Below are 18,377 nucleotides of genomic sequence, written 5' to 3' on the forward strand. Positions count from 1 at the left end.
TCTGAAACACAGGCTTACTTTCTGACAGGGAAAATAGCAGCCTACCTTAGCGTGAAAACTAGCAGCAGCAGTGCTCTGAGCTAAATGCTGACGCATGCTAATATCTAATATCTAAGTTTAGCACATTAGCAAGCTAAACAAAAAGTCAAGTCTAAAGGAAATATCGTTAGTTTTGCAGTATTGTCTTGACAATGAAGAATTAAGATTGAACTCCTCCTTAGCTTTGGCTTTGTTTTGATTATTCTGTTTGAAAGAGATTGGTTGGTAGACATCCCTACACATCCCTTGGTCATTTTTTAGATTTTTAATTTCTAGAAATATGATATAATACAGTAATTCTTTATAATTCTTCAATGCAAATAAATTGTCCATCAGCAATGACAAGTATTTAAGACAATAACCAAATAAACAGACCTCTACCACAACATGTAGTATGTGATGTCGAGCACAATTCAGAAATGGAGTTTAAAGCGCTATAGAAAGGAGGAGGAATACAGTGTTGAAAAGGATGAGATGGGAGAGAAATATAGAGAGCAGTTGTTGATCTTCTTGAGAAGGGGGGGGGTGGAGGCACAGAGCGAGGTGCAGGTTGGTCACAGCAGTGAGCAGGGATTGCCTCGCAGAATTGGATTTCCCTCCACGGCTGACTAACCCCAGAGAAATCAGCAAACTGAGCCACCCACGGGACGCCGACAGTCTCCTCAGAAAATAACAGCCCTCACATTACCCCGGATGGCAGCCGCACTGAGGCAGGCTCAAACTGTGGCTTCCCCCCGCTCCACGCTCAATCCCACAGACACGGCTGCCAGCCAATCCTACAGGCCGCTGACAGAGCCACCGCTGGGTGTGACTGCAAGCCTGACAACTCTGGAGGAACTTTCAGGTGTGTGAACAGTTTGATATTGTACATATACAATACAAAAAAAAGGCCTTGTGGATAAATAGAGACCAATAGAACAGTCGCTGAGAGTTGCTAATGCGCTAACGGCCCAAAACACTTCCATTAGCAGACATGTGCTGCAGCATCAGAACCGATGCTAATATAAATATAAAAGAAACATCTTCAACACCTCGATGAAGTATTCACAAAGAACGTTGCAAATAACATGACTTTTTAGTGTCCCGGTTACCGGTGTGTTTTGAGCTGCTTGCAGCATTGTTCTTATTTGCAGCATTTAGTTTATACAGCGCTTTTTGTAAATGCATGTTTGGTGAAGTTGGTGCGCATGTTTCTTCATTTGAAGGTTTTTCAGGCACATTTGTGTTTTTATTTGCACGGTTTCTGAAGCTGCAGTGCGTTTCTCCTCGTCTGGAAGATTGCAGTTCGAACCTGACAAAGTGAGTCTTTTGCAAAAGGTGTAGGAATCACAAAACCATGTGAAGCTCACTCTGTGGCTAAGCCGTCAACAGTATGAGACTGATGTCAGAATGCGTTCATCAGTCGTCTCTGGATAGTGATTTGTGAGCACATGTTAGGGATTATTTTCATATCTTTCCATCAATATACTTTATGAAGTCAACTAAAAAGACCAAATGGTTTGCATGACTGTCCCTTGGATTCATTTCATGCATTAAAACACTCATCTGTGGAGGCGTGTGGCGTAGCGGATAGAGCGTTGGTGTTCGGATCAGGGGGGGCACAGGTTCAAACCCCACTGCAGTCAGCATGTCGTTGTGTCCCTGAGACACTTCACGCAGTGATTGTCCACAGTATTGAGTATGTAAGTCGCTTTGGATAAAAGTGTCTAACATGTAATGTAATCTGTTCCTTTGTGTACGCTGCAAATCACCCAGAATACCCAAAGTGATTAAAAACACTGAAACTACAGGATGTTTACAACACAGATTTGATTTATGTGTTTTATTTATTTCCATAAAACTAAATAAAAGTGCTGCAATAAAGGGGCAATCTGTGACTTCTCTGAATAGCTTGTCCTTGTTCTTTGTGTACCAGGAAGTATATTTAGTGGCGGCTCAGAGTGCTTACAATGAATCCCTATTTTTTACTTTTATGGGTATTATGCTTTTTATATGCCAATCATGACACAGGCAATTGGTTTAGAGGATGCTCACTGCTCCCCTCAGCATCCTTGAGAAAATAAAGCCTTGCTTCAGTGCCAGCAGCACAGCAGGACAGATGTCCCGCTTTCTGAGTGTGTCAAGTCTCCCTAAGCATGTCTTTGTATTTTACAGGGGTTACTAGAATTTGAGGAAATCCACAACATATATGTAACATTAATGCAAATAATCGGATGAGGTGGTTCATATGTTTCATTTACCTGCATTACTTGGTCTCGCAACATTCTCTTGCACTCTCTTTTTTATTTCTATTCTGTTCTGTTTAGCACTAATTTGATTGTTTTTGTATCTGTTTTATTGTTTATTTCATATATATTTATGTTGCATGTTTAGAGGAGCTTGGGACTTAAGATTTGCGTTGCCATCATTAGACTTTAGTTACTGTGCATATGATAATAAAGCCTTTGAATCTAAAGAAACCGTACATGTCCATTTGATTTTAGATTGAGCGATTGATATCTGTTTTTTTATGTCTGTTCTTTTGAATCTGTGTCTATGTTGTTGTCAGTGACAAACAAATGCCTTGTGATGTGCTGGAACCCCATTTTCCCCTCGGGGTCAAATAAACGAATACTAAAAAGAGACAAATTGAGTTAATGACAGAAAATGAAAGATATGGTAAAGAAAGAAAGGTCAGAAAGAGGAGAAGGAAGTGGAACATTAGATATCAAATTACTTCTCAAATTGCTACACAACACTTAGCACCACCTCACCACCACATGACATAACATCTGAATCCCCCAAATAAATAATCCAAAAATGACAAATACTTGAGAAGTGAGCTTAAAAGCGTTCTTTTGAGGCATTTAAAAGCCTTGCTCAGTGTACGTCGGTGCTATAGGAGTTCACTCTTTCCTGTGAGTGGTCCTTCTTTATTTGAGCTCTTATGTCCCTTTCTCCAATCTTTTCGCCCTCTTCCTGTTTACCTCAAGGACAACGAGATATCTGAACTCCAGCAGGATGTCAGGCTACACAATCCCCCCCCCACACACACACACACACACATTTAAAACTCACAAGGAACATCTCCAAGTATCAAGGGCAGAACAAGTATTCATGCCAAACCATTTCAGTAAAAAGTATTTGACAGCAAGTTTAGGTGTGTGTGTGTGTGTGTGTGTGTGTGTGTGTGTGTGTGTGTGTGTGTGTGTGTGTGTGTGTGTGTGTGTGTGTGTGTGTGTGTGTGTGTGTGTGTGTGTGTGTGTGTGTGTGTGTGTGTGTGTGTGTGTGTGTGTGTGTGTGTGTGTGTGTGTGCGCGTGTGTGTGTGTTAGGTTTGACAGGAAGGCAGTCTCTAGCTGCAGAGTCTAGAGGGCATAAAGCCATTAACAAGAACTAAGTGTAAGCAGCATCGCGTCCCGCTGAGAGCAGCACACAGAGAGAGGGAGGAGTGGGAGATAATAGTAGGGGGTAGAACACTAGAGAACAAAAAGAGAAGGTTAAAGAAATAAACAGATTTTGTATTTATTTATAACATTTAAGTTTGGTTTTATGCCAGTAAAAGTATGAACTCACTGAGAATAATATCATTTAAATCAAACCACACGATCACATTATTACCCCAATAAACACACTTGTCACCAGATGCAAAGACATAAAGACAGCGACAGCACCAGGGGTAATTGAACAGCTGTGTAAACATGTCCTGGCATTCATTAGACAGGATTACTCTTGACGTTTTTGAGAGACGGCGGCCTTTCATGTCCCTGAACATCCTCAAGAGTCCTTGTCGGTTTCTGATCTCAACCAGACCGGCCCTCCCCTCTTCACCTCCTCAAAAGAAAACCATGGGCTGAGAACATTAAAGGTGAGCAGCCATTAACTCAATACAGGAAAACTGCAGGAAGAGAAACCTAATGGGGAAGTCAGAGAGAGAGAGAGAGAGAGAGAGAGAGAGAGAGAGAGAGAGAGAGAGAGAGAGAGAGAGAGAGAGAGAGAGAGAGAGAGAGAGAGAGAGAGAGAGAGAGAGAGAGAGAGAGAGAGAGAGAGAGAGAGAGAGAGAGAGAGAGAGAGAGAGAGGAAAGGTGGCGCAGTCTGAAAACGCTGACGTGTGTGTGTACATTCAACGCCCCTGTGCTGACTGAGATTTGTCAATGGTGGACATCCCACGCCTTATTCCTTATGAATGTCTGCGTTGCCTGGCAACCCTGCCAGCCTCCTCTCTATCTGAATATGTGTCATGCGCTTGTTCTTCATCCTTCACCCTGTTCTCTCTTTTGCTTTTAAACATGTCCTTAAGTGAGGTCTGAACTTCTTTAACATCGCAGGGGAACCTCCTCCACACACTGCCGTCAGTCACCGTTGGCATGGCGATAGTGGGAGGAAACATGTGACTGGCAACGAGAATTCACAACAAGAAGAGTGTCCTTATGCAGGCACGTATGCCCTCACACACACCACGCAAACCACACACACATACCGATAACAGACATACAAAGATTGATAGAATTCCTGCTTGTGCATACTGTATGCAATACCGTTATAGAAACACACTATTGCCAGTTTATGAGATACTACTAATAACGTTTTTGATCAAAAAACTAAAAGGCTAAAATGCTTTTCAAGAGTAAAAGTATTTTTTTTTTTATATATGGTTTCTCTTTGACAACACAAGCCTGTCAACAACAACAACAACTATCTTCTGATTTGGAACTCAAATTGGTGCACAAAAGATGCAATTTTCGCAAATGTTCCAATATAGTCCCAGCCATGTTAAACCAGTATTAACCAGGACACCGATAATAACTGAATGTCTCACATAAAAAAGTGGAAAAATAACAAATAAGTTCGGCAGACATTTATTCAGGTGCCATCACTTGCAGCTGATTGAAAAAAATAGTTTGTTTCCGAGTGTCTGTCCTTTGATTGTCTCAGAAAAAGCTCATCCAATCGACTTCACACTGAGCGTGTGTGCTGCTGAGGACCGAGGAAGTGTTCTGTTGAGTGTGAAGTTGTTCGGATGAGCGGTTCTTGAGAAAGCTGAAAGCAGCAATACCACAGAGAGCCATCGACCCGCTCCAAACAGCAGCACTTCATTAGTCAGACTAAAGTTTACTTCACTCAAGTTTTATAGTGCAAGGGTTCTTTCTGTGTGACCTGTTTAGCTCTTTGACTGACAGCTTTGAGTGACAGCTGGACCCCCAGAGCACTCTGGTGGTCCGACAATCGACACAGAGGTTAACACCCTTCTGCTGAAATGTAAAGTGAAAGACGGATGAGAGAGAGAGATAAACATGGGACAGAGAGGGACGACAAGCAACAAATAATTAGTTTGACAGATCTGATGGGGGGTGATAGGAAGGAAGGCTGCTGTGTGAACATGTTTCACACAGGCTGCTCTCTTTATGTTAACTCAGTGTATTCATAATTACACAGGCCAAATTAGCACGGTGCTAACTTAATTATGTGATAACAATGTGTTCTTCCTCACTCACCCTGTCCCTTCCTTCTTTTTCTCCCATAAAATACACACACACACACACACACACACACACACACACACACACACACACACACACACACACACACACACACACACACACACACACACACACACACACACACACACACACACACACACACACACACACACTAAAACCAACCCACATAAATACATAATGAAGCCATGCCAATTTCACAAACACACACACAGATCTCAAGGGCAGCATATCTGTGTGTATGTCAAACTATTTCAGTGGTATATACTGTTATTAAACAGACTTGCTTTCTATGCATAAACACACACACACACACACACACACACACACACACACACACACACACACACACACACACACACACACACACACACACACACACACACACACACACACACACACACACACACACACACACACACACACACACACAGGTGCGAGCCCCTCCAGGCAGTGTACCAGGCAAGCTGCCAGTAAACCAGACAGAGGGTCGCTTGTGTTTTAATGTCAGATGTCCTGCTGTGTGAGCTAGCGCGCAGCTCGCCATTAAACCATCTCCTCCTCCTCCTCCTCACACACTTAACCACACTTATATGCCCTGCATGGAGGCTTAGGGAGGAGGAAGGAAGCAAGGGAGGGAGGAAGAAGAAAGGATGGAGAAGGAACACTAGGAAGTGGAGGATCATTTGCATATTTCTGCTGAGTTCTGTTTTTAAAAACACAAAAGGATACTGTGGGGTGCAACAGGTGGAAGACGATGTCCACGTATTCCTAATACATGTTAACTCGTGCAACATATTGGATATATCAGAGGGAATACTCAGGTACAAAAGGTGTGAGGGATGCACACGATCTAAAGAAGGTAAACTAAGCTTTTTCTGTATGGCAATAATAATTTTCAGCAACACATAAACTGCTCCTTGTCTTCATGACGGCAGACTCATCTTAAAGCTGTCGTGTCTGCTTTTCCATACGATATGTAAATGCGCCTTAAGTGCATCTATTATGCTATTATAACACACATAACATGTCATTCCTTCACATTTTGCTGTGTCTCCAAGTTACAATTACAGTATATGATGACATTTAGAGTACAGATATGTATACAATCTATATATAGATTTGCCTTATGAGCTAAGAGGTCAACACACTTGCTGTGCAGAAACAGCCCCACGTTTAATTGACTAAACATAACACACGTATTTAATCTGGGTAAGGAGTTTAAAAACATGATTGGGAGTCATTTTAGTCTAACTTTGTTTTTCAGGCTCATAAAACGCATTGATTAGAAGTAAAACCTTTCTGCTGTGGGCTCTGGCCTCGTACATATGTTTGAAAGGTTTATATTCAGTTATCTCTCTTTTCTCAGGGCCGCTCCAAGTATAAATGTTTCATATCAGAGATCAGATGCCAGATATAATAATACATTGCATTTCAAAGCGCTTTTCCAGGTGCTCAAAGACGCTTTACAGTGGTGATAAAACATGATAAAATAGAATTTAAAAGTTATTAGAACAAGATAAAATAACATTTAAAAGTTATTAAAACAGCAACACAGCATAATTCACAGATTAAAAGCCAGTCTGAAGAGGTGTGTTTTGGTCAGTGTTTTGAAAGTGGGGGGGTCAGTGCAGTCTCTGAGAGGGAGGGAGGGAGTGGGAGGGAGTTCCAGAGGGTGGGGGCAGCGATGGAGAAGGCTCTGTCCCCCCAGGTTCGGAGCTTGGTTTTCTTGGGGATAGAGAGGAGGTTCGCTTCTGATGAGCGAAGGCTGCGGGAAGGGGTGTAGTGGTGGATATCGACTCTTAATAGCTAATAAACACATACATATATAATACATAAAACCCTTTCACCTGTCAGAAAACTCAATGCCGGTTTTGATCCTCTAACAAATATGAAAAGTCCCATTTACCCTTTACAGTGTATTTATTTATCTGCTGCTGCAATATTCACATTCCCCTCCGAGGGGATGGTTATCCTTTTACTGGATCTCATGCATCAGGTGGTCCTATGATGGTCCATGAACCAAGTCCCACTCTTAAAAAGGTAAAAGCTTCAAGACTAAAGAGATAAGGAGCTTTTCAGGAGGGTTCTCAGTAGAGAAAATGAAGATGAAAGACAGACAGAACAATCTTGAGATACTGAACAGAGAACAGTGGCAGTCTCTCTCGTCTCACTCGCTGCGTTCCCAAGGTAACCACTCAAAGTATTCACCCAGAACAATGGCTAGATCACTAGCCTGTAATTTCACAGGAGTGAAGCAGTGCGTGTGTGTGTGTGTGTGTGTGTGTGTGTGCGTGTGTGCGTGTGTGCGTGTGTGCGTGTGTGCGTGTGTGCGTGTGTGCGTGTGTGCGTGTGTGCGTGTGTGTGTGTGTGTGTGTGTGTGTGTGTGTGTGTGTGTGTGTGTGTGTGTGTGTGTGTGTGTGTGTGTGTGTGTGTGTGCACGTGTGTAAACTGCATTATTCTGCATTATTCTGCAACATGTGAGTCATGTTCAAGTGATACGATTATGTTGTATACAATGAGTGCCGTTACTGAATGTCCACACTGTAAAATACAATATAATGCAGACTAGCAGTTGGACATTTCAATGTACTTTAGGGGAGAGTCATCCAGTTCGAGTAGGCTAAAACAGGTACTCCGTGTGCATGAGTGTGTGCAGATGTGTGTGCGCAGATGTGTGTGTGTGTGTGAGTGCGTGTGTGCGTGTGTACCTGTGACAGGCTGGAGAAGCCCAGGTTGCGGCAGCCGTTGCAGGGCGTCAGGGCCTCCCAGAATCCACCGGGGCCGCAACTCTTTTCAGGCTCTTCCTCTTCTACGGCCATTGCGAGAGGCGGGGTCGGTCTCTGTGAGCACAAACACAAATGTTTTTTAAAACCACCAGATTGAAAACATGACTAGTGACCAATAATAAGGAAGTCAAAATTCAGAAGAAGCCAGAAAAGTAGTAAAAAGAGTAGGTTCAGCACACACAGTGAATAGATATTGACATTGAGTATCCTTCTTTTCCTCTATCTCCTTTTTCCTAAAATGCAGAGAATCATTTAAAATACAATTCTTGAAACAAGTGACACATTGGAATTAGAAGTTAGTTTGCATTCGTAGAGGAGAAAGGTGAAGGGACAGCAGAACTACTTTATCTCCCTGTGGTGTGTGTCCCCGGGCCCTGGGCTCCCAGGAGGCAGCTGGGTGGAGGAGCTCTGTGGCGGGACCTGTCAGAGGGCCGGCCCAGAACAGCTGATCCTCAGTGAACCATGTGATGCAGCCAGAGGACCGTTAACACCAGGGCACAGAGACACACACCCCCACAGTGCCTGATATTTACATGTGTTGTCCCTTTATATTTCTTCTCCACTACAATTCAGTGGCAAATCAGCATAATGAGTACTTTTGATTTTGGTTCTTTAAGTATATTTTGATGCAAATACTTTTGTACTTTTAATTGAGTAACCTTTTGATTGCAGGACTTTTACTTGTAACAGAGTAGTCCTACACTCTGGTACTTCTTTTACTTAAGTACAAGATCTGAGTACTTCTTCCACCTCTTGAGGAAAGAGAGGGATGGAGGGAAGTCTGATGACAAGGGAAGAAACATCTCTTTGTATCTATGAGATCTAAATCAAAACAGGAGGGCAAAGAAATCAAAGATAAAGAGAGGAACGTGGAGGACATGTTAAAGAACGGGAAGAGTCAAACGGTTAAATTAGGAAGTGAGAGATGATACAGAGGGAGGGTACGACGTGTGTGTGTGTGTGTGTGTGTGTGCGTGCGTGTGTGTGTCATGGGTTTTTGCATGTTTTTATCATGGTTACAGGCACAGCAATCACATACTAATGGTTCCTGCCACACACACACACAGACAGTAGCCTGGGGGCACGTAAACTCACACACACACACACACTGTGAATGTCAGTGATAGAATACAAATTGGCACTTATAGCGAGCGAGAGGGGGACACATGATGGACCGAGATAATTATAGACTAAGTGAGCCGAGGTGGGTATGTTAACCTTACGTGTGTGTGTGTGTGTGTGTGTGTGTGTGTGTGTGTGTGTGTGTGTGTGTGTGTGTGTGTGTGTGTGTGTGTGTGTGTGTGTGTGTGTGTGTGTGTGTGTGTGTGTGTGTGTGTGTGTGTGTGTGTGTGTGTGTGTGTGTGTGTGTGTGCGTGCGTGCGTGCGTGCGTGTGGTCTAAGAGCTCAGGTGGGGGGTCAGTGTGATAGATGACCCCTGAGTGTTGTGCTGCCTCTGACTTCATGGGCTGTGGAATTGAAAAAGCTCTCCGTCTCGCTGTTGAAAATAAAGTGCAGCTGCGATTCTCTGATAGCCTCACACTGAAGAAACTCAGATATTTCATCGCCAAACTGGAACCCCGACCGATAAAGTCCAAACAGTTTGCCACTGAGTGTTTAACAGAGCATGTGGAAAGGGAGCAAGCAGGTGAAGTAGATTCTACTCTCAATGTGTCAGTATAAAAAGGCTCCAGATGAGAATAAATAAGGTCAATAAAACAATGTCTGCAGGCTGGGAACGGCTGTCTGAGCACAAATAGTAATTACACATCTAAAGTAATTCAACAACCAGAAGCTGTCGTGTTCCTGCAACAACAAGCGAGAGGATGATAAGAGGAGAGGGCTCGTGGCTTCAGTCTGTCTGACACTGCCCTCTGCTGTCAAGATAGGCAACATGCAGGCATTTATTTCTGCAGAGAACATTCCCACTAACGCATACAATTCTGCCATCAGGCCCTTTGTGGTGTGATAACATGTCTAATACAAACACGTATATATCGAGGGGATAGAGATTCGTAGTCTAGCTTTGATGTGCTTCACACAGCAGGGGTTCTGTTTTAGTTTTTTTTCTATAAAGTGTCAGATGCAAGAATAAATATAGCAGCTAGACATGGCACTGTTGTTATGCCCAAAGATGAAGGCGTGTGGAATGATTCATGTATTGAAATGTAATGAAACATCTCTTCTCTGAACATTTCTTTTATTTAAGTTGCAAAATTCAGTTTTAAGAATAATCGCAAAAAATATTGTAACTTTTTCTTGCATACACAAATAACATGAATATTTAACTACAGCTTCAACTTCTGATTTTCTTTTGTTATTAATTAGTATACAGTTTCTCATAATAATCAATTGTCAGAAATAAAAAAAAAGGGAAAATGTCACAACCCTTATTACTCATGAGTATTATGCCGGTGTCATGCATTGGAGCTCACTGCCATCAGTGGGAGAGTTTATGTTTACATTGGTCATTGGAGGGAAAAGCCCTTTGGATCAAATCTCTCAATTTGACAGATTAAATGAACAAACTGAACGACATGTCGGGAAACCCCCTCAAGGCGGCCCCATGCATAGCGCGCCGTAAAATGCTGCTTATTATCCTTAAGTTTCGTTGCCTCCGGGGGGGGGGGGGTGCTGTTGGCTGTGCGTGGTGATGAAAAGCTGGTTCGAGGGGCCCTCAGTGAATGTTTGCCTAGGGCCCCCACAGACTCTAGAATCGGCACTGATTTTATAAGAACAATGTTTGCCTTAAACTGCAAAGTTCACAAGAAGCTCTCAGGATCAGACGCGAAGTAATCCTCCATGATTTGTTCCCCCTGTCATAACTGAGTAACCCTACCTTGACTCGTGTCAGGGTCCCGTTGGGTCTGTCGGGCCGCTCCTCGTCAGAGAGCCGCCCGCTGCCAAAGCTGTCCATGGAGTGAGAGGAGATGGTGTGGCAGAGCTCCTCGAAGGAGTAGTCTCTGTCCCGGCACTTTTTGATCTCGTGGAGCAGCTTGGACAGCTCACTTGTCACGGCATCATCTGGGGAGAGGTCCAAGGGAAGTAAGAGAAACAGCCAAAGTCTCCAGCAAGGGTGAAAATAAATCTGTGTTATGACTGATTTAAACACCCAATCAGACTGCGAAGCACACATTGGTAGAATATATTCATTTAAATCATCCTTTTATTATATTTAGACATACTGTACAAATGGTTTCCTAAACAAACAGGAGGATGTTGCAATGCTACATTTAGAACATAGGGGGCAGCGCTTGACAGGGATTAGCATGTCAGTGCAGAGCGGTAGTAACTGTCTGTCTCCACTAGAGGAGCTGCTCTCCATGACCGGGTTTATACTCTATTGGTGCAAAAATTAATTGCTTATGTTGTATGTTTTTACAACAACAAATAAAGGCACAATAATCCAAGTTAAAATATATTTCAGGATGAAAGTTAAATTCTTCCTCTGGGCTACACAGTTGGACTTCAGTGTATTTCCTTTACTAACATAAATAATCAGCATTAATAATGAAATAATAAGATGTTGAAGCATATCTCAAAACATATCATGGACCTAATGTATTGGTTTCCAGTATGACGTATTCTAATACCACAACAAACAATAGAAACATTAGAAAAATGTCCCTTAAAGCACCTTCAATCCCAGTATGAACCTAATCATTGTGTGTGGTTGTTCCCATGTGTGTGTGTGTGTGTGTTACTCACTCTTGTGTCTGAGGGAGGGGGAGGCACAGGGTGAGGGGACGGAGGTTCGAGGGGCAGGGATGGGACATTTTCTGACTGGCTCCTCCACGATACTCCTCCTCTCCATCTCGTCCATCATGTATTCTACAGAGGAAAGGAGACAAGAGAGTAGGAGGATGGATGGTCAGACAATAAGAGAAGAAGCTGAAAAACAGGGAGAACGAGGAGAAAGTCAAACTGGTTGAAGAGGAGTTTTGAGGAAGATGTGATGTTCTAGGACGGTGCAGAAGCATGGGGGAGGAGAAGCATCTCGGAGACATTGTCCTGGATCAATATAATAGCACACGCATCAGCACGGTAAACAGCTTGTGTCGCATTCGATTCTCACTTTTCCCCACATCACTTCACAGCTCCAGCTAATAGAGCACTCTGCTATTCATAAAAGCAAAAAGGGAAGGAATACTGTACGTGAGGAATGGAACATCATTCTCAGGTACCTGTGGGGGGGTAATAAGTTGGATAATAAACTTCCCTAAGTGAGGCATTAGCGGCAAGAAAACTCACAAACACGCATACACGGTGAAATGCTAATGAAGAATCCTATTACAGTCAGAATAGTGTTTATATATACGAATATGAATCTTGCCTCAATACTTATGATGGACAGCCACATTTACATACAGGTATCAGATCAAATGGAGAGTCATAAAGGAAGGATTACAATGCTTTGACATTTGTATTACTGCACTAGTGCTTTTGTAGTGACAACTGCACTGCCAGTATATGTAGGTATATTACAAGTTGCAGCTACACGGTCAGAAGTGAACTGGGATTGAATTTGAACAGGGGGATAAGGCAAGCGCTGAAAATCGATTGATATTGTTCTTATAGCAAGGTGCTGTGGCAACCAGTAAGCCTTGCAGCTGGTACAATTGAGATTGTGTGTGTGTGTGTGTGTGTGTGTGTGTGTGTGTGTGTGTGTGTGTGTGTGTGTGTGTGTGCTGTGTGCTGTGTGTGTGTGTGTGTGCGTGCGTGCGTGCGTGCGTGTGTCCTTCTCCATCTCCTCTCCAACAGGAAATAGCATGCAGCTGATCTTTTCACCAAGTCACAGCTGTGTCCTTCTCCCTCTCTCCCCCTCACTCTCACAAACACATTCAGGCTCCTATTTATGCTGAAGTCCAAATCTCTCCGTTTATTAGATTTTGATGGCTGCTATTCTTGAGCAATATCTACCATCACATGAATAACTGACTCCTAAAAAAGGTGTAAGTATTGTATTTATGTCTACAAAAAGTGTGATTCTGGATATACAACAGTATTTACACTTGGCACTGCTCAGGATTTTAGCAGCAGTCAAGGTATCATGGATGACCTCAAGTCAAAGGTCATACAGCTGCCGTAACCTGAACAACTGTACTGACACAACAGCTGTCAGTCAGTCAGCACAAACACATCCTGTGAAGCCAAGCTTTATTGAGACTTACAAAAGAATAAGAATATGTTTTGTATTCGTCAGTGACGAGCTGGAACAAGCATAACTTCATAAATATACTATAATACTGTCAGTGTGGACTATTTGTCTTAGCTTAAAGTAGCTCTTATTGATTGTATGGGGCTACTTGGGGGCAAAAGAACAAGCTGTTATGTTGTGTTTAGAGTTAAGAAAACAGTTCTCAATTTACATACCCAGCAGACACGGAGCATTAGCATGCATCTGAAGTCCCGTGTCTTGCCATCTGATGAATTTGAATCGTTCTCTGCTATGAGGAAAACGACGTCCTGCTTCTAAAGTAGGTTGATGAGATCTTTACGACTGAACCAAGACAGATACGTTTATTCCAAAACAATGATCTTAAATCTATTTATTTTGTATCAGAATCAAACATTAAACATTACAGTAGCTAAGTCTATTTTCTAAAGTTCTTTTCTAGCTGCAGCCAGTTTGTAACATTCCTGGGAGTTCCATGTTCTCCTTTTCATGATGAGTCCAAGTTAAGACACGGTTAATGTAGGCTCTGACACATTCTCCTCATCCCTCTATCCCTCCATCACCGTCTGCCAGTATCTCCCTCTCTATAAATCCTCTGTAGCTGAGTGCAGCCACAGATTACACACGCACACATCGAGCAGGCCTCCAGGCCGCAGATTACAGCGTTCACACTGCGCCTCGTAATCTCCTCAGGACAACACTGTCTTTGGAAGTTGCAATCTGGAGGATCCATGGGTCTCTGGGGACTGCGGAGTGAACTCACACTAACAATCACTGGTCACACACAAAACACACACTGCAGTAAACATGAGGGAGAGAATGGCCCATAAATGGCAGGTTGAAGAGCAAGATGCGGAAGACTGAAGAAAGAAATCAAACAACTTATTTCTCTTTGGCTGAAAGAGTCTGCTGCATCTCAAAAGTGCTGTTTTGAATATGTGACTTGTTGAATTACGAGACAAACGTTTATGTTTCTATTCCTCACAAACTCTTGACATCCATGCCCCTTTGTAGCTTTATAGAGTGAAGACTGTGGTTGGTTGGTGAATTGTGTAGACCAGTGCTTCTCAAAGTGTGGTCCGCGGACCACTGGTGGTCCGTGAGCGCCCCCTAGTGGTCCATGAGTATATTGGTAAAAGTTCACATTTGTTTTTCGCACTCTCGCGGGAATATCTCCGCAATGGAACGAGCATAAGTTTCACTTTCGATTGCATGATATAGCCCCGATAAACACCTTCATCACACATGTTGCCACTTATTTGTACAATTTTCAGGCAATTTGTAAAAAACGATGTGTTTTTGGATATTTGTGGAGTTAGGTGGTCCGCGAGTGTTTTTTTATTGGTCAAGTGGTCCTTGGTATGAAAAAGTTTGAGAAACACTGGTGTAGACTGACCAGCTGACAAAGTGAGGAATAGATCTGCTGGTTGCAGCCTCAAAATATCTATAAAATATTGCAGCCCATGTCATCTGAAGTACTCCATCCACATTTTGGATGATTTTGGTCTAAATAGTGCTGTCAGCTATCATAGAATGTGCATAATAGCATAATATGTAACACAATAATGATAACATTGAGATTGCTTAACAAATAAGCTGTATTGTATTCGATGGATAGTATAGTCTATTTTTTCAGCGATATAGTACATTTATTGTAAGTGAGCATTACATGTTTTGCTCCTGAAATGACCCAATCTTTCATGCAGTATTCATCGAGACTACTGTATGTATATGTTGTGTGCGTGTGAACGTGGTTGTGTGTCTGTCTTACCTTGGATAAGAGCAGTGATTTGCTGAGATTTGGATGCAGGATGATCTCTCAGGATCTCGAGAGCCGTTCTCCCCTTGCAGTCTGTCAGACTGGTGTCGATGTCTGACACACACACACACGCGCACACACACACACACACACACACACACACACACAGAAAAAGGACATGAGCATCAATACACAAACAATAGGGCAAAGGTCAAACCAGAACACCGATGACTTTGTCAAATAAGGTAAACCTTACAGGAAAATGCATGTGTGAAATTAAAATTATGATTTTTACAAAAAGCCAAAGCCCTTTTCCTTACAGTAGGTTTTAGACCAAGGTTTCTCCCGGACAAAGGGACACACCGTGCTAAATCACAGAAATGACACACACTTGCCTGCAAAAAGAAACACAGGAAACAACTCAAGGATGCAGGGTCCACTATAAATCCTAATTTACCCGACTAGTACGACCCCTCCCTGTGCTCTTGGGTCCAATTCAACATGAAACATATATGACATCGGGTCCCTCTGCTGTGCACCATTAAAGAAAAATGAATCCAAACTGAGACATAGCACATTCAGGGGCCCATGCTATGCTCCAGTTTGTCTCTATTTCATACTCACTTTTTATACATTTTGCTGCTTTTCTCTTAGTATGCTTTTTATAGAATTTCTTTTTTTGCTTTTATTTTAAAATCAAAAACCAAATAATTGAATGAATAAATAAGTCTGATTTTTTTAAGTTCTAAGATGTTTGTTGAATGCCTGACAAACAGTTGTTTCCAAGCTTAGAAATGACCACTGATTTAATATTCAAGATCCTTCGCCATGATTGACAATGAAAGGCTGGCTGCCCGGCCCCTCATCCGTAACCCCCCACCCACACATTCACACAGTGTTTGAAGAGTTGAAGTTCAGGGAATGAGTCAGCTCAGCCCTCTGTTGATCCAGGATGTTAATAACATGAGGCCAAAAGAACATGGCTATCCACAGGAAGTCCTGCGGGAAACAGGAAGTGCTCAAGGAAAGTGGGTGGCGGGTGGTGGTTTCAAAAAGCTTACATTGTCCTTCAGTGACATTCAATCTGCTCTGCATATAAGAAGTGTTATGGAATTTTCCCACTATTTAAAAAAAAAAATGTACTAACCAGTAAGTTTTACATGCATAGTTATACACACTTTGACGAAAAACAGCAATGCACATTATTTACAGGTGTAAGTGATTATGTTTTGGAGCTGGGAGCCAAAGGTTTTTGTCACTACTAATCCCTTTCACCCTGTTATCAAGTCAAGCAACATCATCAAAAAAAGAAACCACATAATTTCCCGTTGAAGTTCCAGCACCTTCTACTGATACGACAAATCCTTCCAACAACAATAAAACTGGAAGTCCAGGATTGTATAACAGAGAGAATGCAGCAGACAGATGTCTGGAGTCAACCTGAGGGCAAATTCAATCCGCTATCTTGAGAAATAAAGACATGTGGAGCTTCTAGCCCCAGGTGAAAATAAAAAGGGAAAACAAGGGGAACACACTCAGTTTGTGTTCTTCCAGGATATATTTATAGACCCACCTGAGTCAAGCAGCAGGCGGACTACATCCATCTTCCCAAAGAGAGCCGCCTCATGGAGGGCACTGCCATTCTCCGTCTGAGGGGAACAGAGAGTGTGTGTTATTATTCCATCACTTTCACAATTTGACACAAGGCAAGGCAAGTTTATTTATATAGCACTTTTCAACACAAGGCAATTCAAAATGCTTTCCAAAAATGAAAGACATTAAGAGCATAAAACACATTAGAAACATTAAAAAGCAAAGATAATAAAACATGAATAACTAGGGATGGGCATCGCTAAGGTTTTAACGGTACTACTACTTTTATCGATACCGCTTATCGGTCCGATCTTTTAACGGTACTCTTATAGGTTAACTAACTAAACAAATTGTGAACAAAACTAACATTGCTTTTATTTAAATTAAATACATAATATTTCACATCAAAAGAAACAACAATATTTTAACAAGTGTGTGTGTGTGTGTGTGTGTGTGTGTGTGTGTGTGTGTGTGTGTGTGTGTGTGTGTGTGTGTGTGTGTGTGTGTGTGTGTGTGTGTGTGTGTGTGTGTGTGTGTGTGTGTGTGTGTGTGTGTGTGTGTGTGTGTGTGTGTGTGTGTGTGTGTGTGTGTGTTGCTGCATGTAACAGCCGCGTGTGTGTAAACTGCCCCGCCCCCTCGCAAGCAGGCAGGGGAGAGAGATTGAAAATACTACAAATAATCATGGACGCTTTTTGCAGGCTTTTTGCGTATTAGAAACGGAGTTGGCGACACTAAAACTGCAATACAATGTTTGTGTAGCAATAATACATGTGACATATATTTTTTAGATGTCTCCAGTACCGATAAAAAGACCGATAATGTCGGAGCTTAACGTTACCACTGTCATTAATAATTCAGCCCCGGGGCCCGTTTAATCCCGGGGCTCGGTACCCATCCCTATGAATAACACAGGGACATGAATACAAGTTACAGTGCAGTGTCAAATGTGAACAGTTCAATTAACAGCAGCAGCAAAAAGAAAAGTCTTCAGCCTGGATTTAAAAGTAGTAAGAGTTGCAGTGGACCTGCAGGTCTCTGGTAGTTTGTTCCAGATATTTGGCAATATCCCTAACCAAATCCTCACATTCCTCTAGCCCTAGTCTTCCCATGAAATTATAGTTCTTTTGACACTTTTCTAACCTTTTTATATTCCTTTCATCCATTCTGCATCCCCAGACAACACACTTTCCCCTGGTTTACTGTTACCCGAACACAGACAAAAATACACAACCAAAAGTGCATAGGGAGGCATTGAAGGCATAATAAAAAAAAGATTTAAAGGTTTCAAGAAAACAATAGTTACATTTGATACAATGCCTGCTTTTCTCTGGCAGTAAAACACAAGGTTTACAAATATAAATGACATTCTCATGCCTGCAAACAGCATGAGGCCCAACTTCCCTCGCCATATGCCGGCATGTATCGGCTTCCACTGCTTCAAATATGAGGATATTACTGTATGATGCAACACATGGAAAGTGAGGGGGGGGGCGTTGGTACAGTAGGAACCTCATCTCATCTAGCGGTGAGGAGAGAAATGTAATCTGAC

General features: G+C 42.4%; 1 protein-coding gene across 3 annotated transcripts in view; it reads right to left on the reverse strand.

The window, feature by feature from the left end:
* Positions 1–18,377, reverse strand: part of anks1b (ankyrin repeat and sterile alpha motif domain containing 1B) — a 229,359-nt gene that overhangs the window by 113,115 nt on the left and 97,867 nt on the right. For all 3 annotated transcript variants that reach the window (XM_034075301.2, XM_034075302.2, XM_034075303.2), the window contains 5 exons: positions 16,809–16,884; positions 15,248–15,349; positions 12,009–12,131; positions 11,140–11,324; positions 8,226–8,357 (listed from right to left, as the gene is read on the reverse strand). In XM_034075301.2, the coding sequence (XP_033931192.1) occupies positions 8,226–8,357; positions 11,140–11,324; positions 12,009–12,131; positions 15,248–15,349; positions 16,809–16,884 (618 nt within the window). The remainder of the gene's footprint in view (positions 1–8,225; positions 8,358–11,139; positions 11,325–12,008; positions 12,132–15,247; positions 15,350–16,808; positions 16,885–18,377) is intronic.

This window comes from Pseudochaenichthys georgianus, chromosome 23 (genome assembly GCF_902827115.2).
Source record: "Pseudochaenichthys georgianus chromosome 23, fPseGeo1.2, whole genome shotgun sequence".
Classification (NCBI taxonomy): Eukaryota; Metazoa; Chordata; class Actinopteri; order Perciformes; family Channichthyidae; genus Pseudochaenichthys; species Pseudochaenichthys georgianus.